Here is a 10790-nt window from a genome sequence, read left to right as displayed (position 1 = left end):
TTACAAATGCTTCGCACGGATCAGACTTTCCTTTCAATATACATCGTTCACAGCTGGAATCAGGGGATCGCATTTTACGTACTTCAGGGTACAAAAATTAATTAATTTGAAATTATTAATTAATAATAATTAGCACAAACATGAAATTTTGAATCAAAACTAAAAAAAAACAACTTCACGCATTAGTTTTGACAATTAACTGCACACCTTCCTTGTCCTTAGTGGAGAAAAACTCTTCAAACCTTCCAAGATACAAAAATATACATTTATCTGTTGCTTAAGGCCTAATTGTAAAAATACAAGTACCAGCCAAAAATATTTCCAGTCTTCCCCCATAAAACAACCTTGGTGCGGAAAAAAATCATCAGAAGTGAAAAACAACTTCTTTTTAATTTTTTAATACGTGAATCAATATAAAAATAGAACTTTTCGTACCGCAGAAAAATAGGCTTAACATCCCTATTATACAATTCGATTCCACACCCCAGCAACATGATAAATATCACACATAGAATGTAAAAAAATGAGGAAAAAACAAATAATTCAACGCACTTATTTAAAATTAATGGCGGATTAACATTATTCATCCGTTTGAACTGTTTTGCTCTCCATGGGGGGTTCGTTTTTCAATGAGCCGCATCTATTTGCTATGTCGACGATTTGTCGAAGAACAACATTTTCTTCTTTCAAACGTGCAATCAATTCCTTTTCTTTCATTTCATTCTCTTCGTCCAAAGCTGCTGCGGTTTTCATCACTGCGGCCATTTCGTTTATCTTTTCTGCCTGGCTTGTAATTATCTGTGTGAAGACAAAACATCATGAACAAATTTTATACTCACCTTTTTTTTAATTCAACTTGATTATTACATAAAAGGGACCAAAAATTTGAAATTTACAAAATTGATACTTGGTAAAAATAGTTGTTTTTGAGAAATGACTATTATTTATGTTTTTGTTTTGTGAGTGCAATGCAGAAGTTTTTGTGTAAATATTACATTCGTTTATGAATTCATGCACTAAAAACCAATTTAAAAAATTAACATTTTAAGTTCTCTTGAAAAGGCAGTGATAATAATTTTAAAAATCATCATATTTATTTGAAATCAATAAATTCAGTTGTAATTCTTACATTCGCGTATCTGGAGTTGTACAGCGATGTATAGTCAGTTTTGCACTGAGTCAACAAAGAAGCAGTTTGCTGTCTATATTTGGACATAATTAGTTCCAGCGCACTTTTATGGTCTTCAAGAGCAGTTTTCAGTTCTCGATTCTCAGCTTGGATTTCTCTGAGGTGTCTATTTTCTTGCTGAATGCCAGCAATGACTTGTAAATGAGGCGTTTGCTTCGCCTCGGCATTTAAAACGTCAACTTCTTCCTGATACTGCAATCAAAATTTAATTATTTTGAATTTAAGTCAATCAACATATGATAGATTCAAACTTAAGGACATGCTCTTCGGTGACCACGTGACCACACTAGTCCCCGGTTATCAGCATTTTTTATTGCGTTCACTCTGTCCACACGGATTGAGGTATCAAGTTTAAAATTTTACAGATTAAATAAAAAACACTGAAGAACGTTTGTATACATCAATATGTTTCTAATTTTAAGGAAAGTTTATTTATAAATTTACGAAATAGGATATTACCATTCGAGTTATAGCATTTTAAAGATAATTTTTGGTTTGATGCATTTCAGATTTTTTGATTCGTGTATATAGAGCACTGACACCAATTTTGGATTAAGCCATCTAAACCTTAAAAAAATTAATATAAGCAATAAAATTTGCAAATTCGTTGCAAATTAACAAATAAGTGTCTGCACACAAGTAACCTATCATTATTTTTGGAGCATTTTTAACGATTTCTAGCAGAGAAAAAAATCAACTTTGGAAGTCGATAAAGTCGAGATCACGTGACTAAGTTCGTTCATGAAATTTTTGTGCACAGAATGAAATGATTTTTATTTCTTTTGGTCCACACGGATTTAGATATCGTGTTCAGAACTTAGGAAGTTATACAGAAAGCACTAAGGAACGTTTGTATATGTCAAAATATTTATAATTACGAAGAAAGTTTTCTATTAAAATATATTAGGAATAGGAAATAAACTTTTAACGTCGATAAAGCAGATGCCTTGCTTTAAAAAAATCGAGAAACATTTTAGAATGTGATACTCGAAAATCCGTCCAAGTCCCATCTTGAGAAATGTGCATTTTCAGAAAATAATTAAATTTTTCTAATGGTTATATATTATTGTGAATTTTTTTTACATATGTGAAACAATTCTAAGTTAATAACAAAACCAATCAAAATAAAATTTCGCCCGGGGGCAAAAGACACGGGGAGTCCGACGCTGAGTCCCGCCGGTCGGTTCTCTGTCAACATTAGTTATCAGCTGATCGATTCAAAGTCAAAAATTAGACGTCAAGAATTATTGAAGTTGGTTGGAGAACTCCGAAGAGTAAGTTTTAGCACATTGCTGGTGTTGGTATGTTTCCAATTTGAAATTTATATTTTATTTTTAGGACCAAAAAAATAAAAATCATTCTACACAAAAATTTTATGAACGTTCAAAGTTTCTTTTTTTTCTCCGCTAGAAATCGCTGAAAATGCTCAAAAAATAATGATAGGTTACGTGTGCGCAGATACTTATTTGTTGATTTGCAACGAATGTGCACATTTTATTGCTTATATTAATTTTTGGAAATGTTTAAATGATTTAGTCCAAAATTATATCAGTGCTCAATATACGCGATTCAAAATATCTGAAATGCATCAAACAAAAATTATCTTCAAAGTGCGCCAACTCGAATGGTGATTTCCTATTTTATCAATTTATAAATAAACTTTCTTTAAAATTATAAACATATTGATATATAAAAATGTTCTTTAGTGCTTTTTATTTAATATGTCAAAGTTTAAACACTATATCTCAATCCGTGTGGACACATTGAACACCAAAAAAACGCTCATAACCGGGGACTAGTTTCGTCACGTGGTCAATGAAGAGTATGCCCTTAACCATTAAAAATTGATCAAATATTAAGGCTTATCATTTTAGGATATCTCATTTTTAATATTTAAAATATTCAATTTGAAAACATTCAATTTTGTTATGCTTCAAAACACTAACTTTGAATGTTTTTTTCAAATTCCCATCGAAAAATAAATTCACCCATTTTCCGGAATGATCAGATTTTTCAAATTACCGGCCCAGTAGCTACCCTGGTTAATTAAATGAAGACATGAAAATTTCAACTAAATAAGTATAAAAAAATGAAATGTTAAAGCATGAACACCACACATTTTCTACCAGAGGTTATCAAATACAAAATTTCGATAACATTAAAAAAGCACATGTTCTCTCAAGAATCTACATAAAAAATTTGAAAAACTTAGAAAAAATTATTTGCGAGACGGGAAAACCAAATGGCACTTAAAATTTAAAACGGTGCAATTGGAGAATAGGGGTGTCACCTGTTTTTTGGCTGGAAAAATTATATTTTTCTGCGAAAAACTATTAGAATCTTTAACTGAACGTTAAATGAAGCGATTTGAAGGGACAGAAGTTTAAAATTATTGTTACTTTTGTTACTGCGATAACTTAAATATGGTTACGTCACGATATCAGAATAACCATATTTAACTCACCGTTTAGGTGCTTTCAAACATACAAACGGCCAGAAACACTCCTTTGACAGGTCAGAAAAATAATTTTATCAAAACTCTACCCTTTTCCAAAGTTTCGTAGGGGCGGAAAGGCACCCCTAGGACTAGTAAGAAGAATAATGTTGGTCAGATCACTACTCATTTCCAACTTCTCGTTAAAATAGAGGTGACGCCCATATTCTGCAATCTAACCGTTAAAACTAGTTTTTCATTTCATAAATTTAAAAAAAATCACGAAAATGTACATAACAGAATTTTGGAAAATTGTTTCTTATCCATGCCTTCAAATATTTGCAATTGGAAATTCCTTTTAAGGAGTTTTATACCCACGCATTTAAATAACGTTAATTCAATCAAATACTAGCTTAATATCCGTTTTCCAAAAGGCTTTTTTAAATAGCAAAATCTTATCAAGCGAGAATGAAAAAAACGATTAATTAAAAACAAATATATCCTTTTCAAAAATTCGCATTTCGAAATGCATATCCTTTCGGGAAAGTAACAATCTGATTACATTATGAATAACTCTCTCGAATGAAGTGATGTTGACTGATTTCCTCCATTCCTTTAAATACCGAATGAATAAATAGAATCTTTCATAAAAAACGCTAAATTTTAAAAAGTAAAATTAGTTCTGCTGCAGAAATCTATCAATAATAATCATCAATACTTGACTTACTTGTTTCATTCCATCAATTTGTGTGCAGACTGACTGAATTTCACAAATTAAATTATCGGCTGTGCTCTCCTGGTCGGATATCCGACCTACTAGCTTCTTCGCATCTAATATAATTTGTTGAAAAGTCAAAGACATCTGAAAACTCAAGGATATCCATAAATTAGGGTTATGTATTGTCTTTCTAGCCTTCCAGCAAGCAGGGTTAATTTATTTTGCTTAGATATTTTATAATAAATTGAACCACGTATAAATCAATAATACTGTCGTTACACAAAATGATTATTATGAATAAACGACTAAGAAATAGGAAAAAATAAACAATAGCTTACCTTTTGTCACCTTCAGCACTTGAAGGTAGCAAGAAAGCAAAAAAAAAACCAAATATGTCAAAAATAGACTGAAACAATCGATTAGAAAGATTCAATACTAGATGAGAAAAAGAATTGTCACTTGCCAGGAAGTTCTGTAATTTCAAGAGGGTTTTAAAACCCTTCAGTTTTCTATCAGGTAGTGTTAAAGATTAGGGACCCTGTAGCAGCCCCATGCATCGCCCCTACTTTTCTGTTTTCTTACGAACCAGAGGGGAATTGTCGGTTAAACTAATCCAACAGATGGCGCCACAAAAAGTAGGTCTGTCTTTTTCATTGAATTACATTAAGAAAAAGCAAAAATAATTAAAAACTTGATGCTGTTTGTAAATAAACAAACAAATATATATTAAAAAATAAGAGTAACTACTACTATTTTTTTTTTTAAAGTCATGAAAGTATGTAGTTTAATATGAATAAAATATAATTTTGAGATACATTTTGAAAGCAGTTCGAACTTTATATTTTTGTGATTTATTTTGCTCATATTATTGATTTTATTATTAGTTAAAGTTAAAAAAAATGATTTTTTTAAAATTATTAATGTAGCTAATGAAAAAATTAATAATTTTGAAGACCCTAATTACAAAAATATTTAAAACATATACGTGATCAGAAGAATTAATAAAAAATATATGACGTATATTAAATATAAATATAATAATAATTAAAATTAAAATATTAACAATTTCAAGTTTCGAAGAAAATATATTTTTTAAGTCATAGCAATTGTAATTAAAATGTTTGAGGGAATAATTTGGTTAAACATGAATAAAAAAACTAATAAATGAGAAAGTGGATTTAATATTATTTAATATAATGTACATGTTTAATTAAATTGAACCAAACATCATACATACATTTATACAGTTCAATCATTTATTTGTTGCTTAATCTTGAAAGTTTTTTTCTCACTGCATTCAACCCCTAACAATTTTCTTCAAAATTTCCAATTTAAAGGAAATTTTGAATTAATTAGTTAATTATATTATTGCTATCCTCATTTCTAAAATGAACAGACTATAAACTATTAAATTCTATAAACAAACGTACCATACTCATGACGCACAGTAGGAGGAAATTCCCTTTTTTCGTTCAGCTTGACGCTCCGAACTTTTGTCTTCTCTATTTGTTTATTAATCATTTTTCTACTCAAAGTACGGGAAAACTGAAATTTTGTACATAATAATTTTTTACGCTTTAGAAACTGATTAGGAAAACCTCATACTGTCTTAAATTAATATTTAGGGACTCATAAAATACATATAATTTCTTTATCATTCCATTTATTTGTTGCAAACAAATTTGATAAACAAATGAACAAATAGTCTTATTATTGGTAAAATTTTGTGTGTTGCTAAAAGTGTTTCAAATTAATATAGAAATGATATTTCATATCAAAAATAATGTAAAAGTTTATAATAACTATTGTTATAAACAATTCTTGTGGCAAAATATTAGAATTTGAGATTTTTCCAATTATTATTTCCTTCAAGCGCCAGAAAGACTTCAGGTATTCCTTAAAACAATAAATTAAAATATAACAATTTACATTTTTGTAAACACATTAGATAAACAAATTCAAAATTTTGGTCCTTTCGCATAGAAATTTTTTTTATACTCGAAATGTCTTAAGCTGTTGGACAAATAACTGCTAGTCACAACAATATTTGAAAAGTTAACAATAACCAGTGTTATAAATAATTCTCGTGAAAAAATATTCAAACGTAAGGTTTTATCAAAATTTTTATTTCCTTTTTTCACAACAATGGCTACGGATATTCCTAAAAAATGTATCTTTGATCATATTTAGTGGAATATAATCACTTACATATTTATAAATAATTTACATTAAAAATTACGCAATGTTGGCATTTTCACTTGGAAAAAGTCGTCACAAAAGTTGTCACAAGAATTGTTAATAACAGTGGTTATTGTTAACTTTTCTCATATTTTTGTGACTAGCAGTCATTCGTCTAATAGCTTAACACATTACCAGTGCAAAATAACTTTCTATGCGAAAGGGCTAACATTTTAAATTTGTTTATCTAATTTGTTTACAAAAATTTAAATTGTTATATTTGATAAAATATTGTTAAATATTTATTATTTTAAGGAATACCTAAAGTCTTTCTGGCCATTGAAGGAAATTATAATTTGAAAACTCTCAAATTCTAATATTTTGCGATAAAAATCGTTTATCACAGTGGTTATTATAAACTTTTAAATTATTTTTGTTATTAAATATCATTCCTACATTAATGGGAAGCACTTTTAGCAAAAGAAAAATTTCGCTGATAAGAAGACTTTGTTCATACTTTGACTGGAAAAATTATTAATAAAAAAATAGAGGATACAAAAGTTCGGAGCGTCAAGATCTATAGAATTTAATGATCTTTAATTTAAAACAGAACAATTAAAAATCGCAAGAAAATTGAAGGCTCTGGACATTTTTGAACGAAAAAAGTGCATTTTCTCCGACCGTGCGTCATGAGTACAGTATGTTCGTTTATAGATTTTAATAGCTTATAGTCTGTTTATTTTAGAAATGAGTTTTGCAAAAATATAATTAACTATTTGATTCAAAATCTCCTTTAAATTTTCAAATAAAATTATTAGGGGCTGAGTGCAGCGAGAAAAAAGCTTTCAAGATTAAGCAACAAATAAATTATTGAATTTTATAACTGTATATATGATGTTTGGTTCAATTTAAATAAATATATACATTACATTAAATAACATTAACTCCATTATCTCATTTATCATTCGTGTCATTGACTTTTTACCGAATTATTTCCTCAAACTTTTAATTAGAATTACCACTACTTTCTGAAAATATTTTCTTCAAAACTTAAAATTTTTAAGAGTTTAAAGGTACAAAGATTCTTCACTTTGCAACTTTAGTTGTAGTTTTACATATTTTATTTATTATTATATTTATATTGGATATAAGTTATATATTTTTTAATTATTCTTCTCATCATGAATGTGTTAAACACATACATGATAAATACTTTTGTCATTGTGATCTTAAATATTATTAACTTTTTCATTAGCTACATTAATAATTTCATCAATAAATAATTTTCTTTAACTACAACAAATAATAAAATCAATAATATCAGAAAAATAAATCGTAGAAATATAAAGTTCGAACTGCTTTCAAAATGTATCACAAAATTAAATTTTATTCATATTAAACTACATATTTTTATGTCTTTTTCTTTTTTGAAATTATTAGTTATAGTTACTCTTATTTTTTCATATATTTTTTTGTTTATTTGCAAACAGCATCAAGTTTTTAATTAATTTTGCTTTTTCTTCATGCAATTCAATGAAAAAGACAGACCTACTTTATATGGCGCCATCTGTTGGATTAGTTTGACCAACATTTCTCCTCCGGATCGTAAGAAAACTACTCCACATACGCATACACGGTCGAGGCAGGGCGCTGCCATGTAACAGCCCTGTGCATCAGAAAACAAAATGGCGATCCCTTAGTGTCCTAAGTTGGTTAGTTCCAAATATCTTCAACGCGGCGCTAGTTGTCTCGTCACTCCCTGTTTTTTCATTGTAAGCAATGGGAACAGACCACTTTTTTTAAATTTTTTAATAAATAAAATTTTATTTACGTAAAAAAATATTAAAATGAAAAGAATGGTACACATTTTATATTTCAAAACAATTTTCCAAACAATGTATATAAATGCTAATGGAAAACATGAATTAAAACGTCACCCAATAAACTGGGTAAATTGGAATATTAGATTTTAATTTGAATAAAAAGTTAAATATATTCCTTTTTATATCTGAAAACGCAGTAAATAATATTTATATCAATAAAATATATAAATAGTCTTGTGGAAAAAGTTTTAATAGTATACAAGTACGAACTTAATATTTGAGGGTTTAGCGAGTACTTACACTATTGAATACAATGAGAAGAATGTAATTGAAATTGAATTAAAATTTCATTCATGAACATATAGCATAAAAATATGTAAAGAAAATTAAAAATAGTTTATTCAATAATTCAAATTGTTGAAAAAAAAACTATTTTTCAGAGGAACAAATATAAATTATAATGTTATAAAACGTCCAAGATGTAAATATAGTCAATGCTTTAACATCTTTGTTTTAAAGACTTAAAAGAATATAATGATAAAAAGGAGCAATTAAAGAAATTAATTTTTTTATTTTCCACTGATTATTAAAAAAAATGGTTTCAAATGTAAATTTAGTTCAATTCAATTAGAAATGCATTATATCCATTATATATTCATAAGCGAGAGTATTCACATAGTAAGTTTTAACTTAGTACTATTCAAATTTTATCTACGGGTTTTTTACATTCCATTAACAATATTGTTAATTTGTTTTCGACAATAAACTTTAAGAATTATATTTTACTTTTTATTCAAATTCAAATATAAGATATATTCCACTTTGCCAGGATTATTGTACGGCCATATAAATCATATTTTGTCTTTAGTATTCATAGAAAATGATTGGAAAAGTATTTTGAAATGTTAAATGAGTAACATTGTTTTAATTTCAAGAATTTTTAAAAATGGAAATAATATTTTTTTTTACTAAAAATTTAAAAACTACTAACTATTAACTATTAAACCCTATAAACAAACGTACCGTACTCATGACGGGGTGTAGGAGGAAATTCACTTTTTTCGTTCAGCTTGACGCTCCGAACTTTTATCTTCTCTGTTTGTTTATTAATCATTTTTGTACTCAAAGCATTAAAAAACTGAAATTTTGTACATAACAATTTTTTATGCTTTGATAACTGATCAGGAAAACTTTATATTGTCTAAAATTAATATTTAGGGACTCATAAAATACAAATAATTTGTTTATCATTTCATTTATTTGTTGGGAACAAATTTGATAAACAAATTAACAAATAGTCTTATTATCGGTAAAATTTTTTGGTGCTAAAGAAATTCAAAATTTTGGCCCTTGCGCATAGAAATTTTTTTTTTTACACTAGAAATATAAGCTGATGGCCGAATAACTGCTAGTCACAATAATATGTAAGAAGTTAACAATAATCATTGTTATGAATAATTCTCGTAAAAAAATATTCAAATGTAAGATTTTATCAAAATTTTTATTTTCTTTAATCGCCACAATAGCTACGGATATTCCTAAAAAATGTATCTTTGATCATATTTAGTGGAATATAACAACTTACATGTTTATAAATAATTTATATAAAAAATGTCCCATTGTTGGTAGTATCACTCGGAAAAAGTCGGGTTTTCAATCGTTATAGATTGGAAATGAATCAAAACACTGCATGCTAAGATTCACTCAATACAAAATCTTTTGACAATAACCCACCGACTTGGCCATCAAAGAAAATTTAAATTTGATAAAACCTTAAGTTAAAATATTTTGTCACAAGTATTGTTAATAACAGTGGTTATTATTTATTCTTCTAATATTTTTGTGACTAGCAGTCATTCGTCTAATAGCTTAAAACATTTCCAGTGCAAAAAAAATTTCTATGCGAAAGAGCAAACATTTTAAATTTGTTTATCTAATTTGTTTACAAAAATTTAAATTGTTATATTTGATAAAATATTATTGAATATTTATTATTTTAAGGAATATCTGAAGTCATTCTGGCCATTGAAGGAAATTATCATTTGAAAAATCTCAAATTCTAATATTTTGACACAAAAATTGTTTATCACAGTGGTTATTATGAACTTTTAAATTATTTTTGTTATTAAATGTCATTCCTACATTAATGAGAAGCACTTCAAGCAGAAAAAAATCTTCACCGATAATAAGACTTTGTTCTTACTTTCACTGGAAAAATTATTAATAAAAAAATAGGGAGAAAAAATTTTGGAGAGTCAAGATCTATAGAATGTACAGCACGTTTGTTTATAGATATTAATAGCGTATATTCTGTTTATTTTAGAAATCAGGTGTGCAATAATATAATAAGCTACGAGGGTGGATTGATAAGTTTCCGGCCTGACCAAGAAAAACAACGTTTTTAAGAATTTTTTTTTTATTTCTCAACATAATCTCCTCCAAGGCTGA

General features: G+C 27.6%; 1 protein-coding gene across 1 annotated transcript; it reads right to left on the bottom strand.

The window, feature by feature from the left end:
* Positions 1-382: 382 nt before the first annotated feature.
* Positions 383-4837, bottom strand: LOC117173336 (FGFR1 oncogene partner 2 homolog). Its single transcript, XM_033361831.1, has 4 exons — positions 4680-4837; positions 4351-4485; positions 1130-1381; positions 383-798 (listed from the first exon to the last, which is right to left on the bottom strand). Exons 2-4 carry the CDS (start codon positions 4483-4485, stop codon positions 580-582), a joined length of 606 nt encoding a protein of 201 aa, XP_033217722.1. The 5' UTR covers positions 4680-4837; the 3' UTR covers positions 383-579.
* Positions 4838-10790: the final 5953 nt, after the last annotated feature.

Source organism: Belonocnema kinseyi, chromosome 5 (genome assembly GCF_010883055.1).
Source record: "Belonocnema kinseyi isolate 2016_QV_RU_SX_M_011 chromosome 5, B_treatae_v1, whole genome shotgun sequence".
Classification (NCBI taxonomy): Eukaryota; Metazoa; Arthropoda; class Insecta; order Hymenoptera; family Cynipidae; genus Belonocnema; species Belonocnema kinseyi.
Note: the sequence above shows the minus strand (reverse complement) of the source record. Positions and strands in the feature narration are given on the sequence as shown.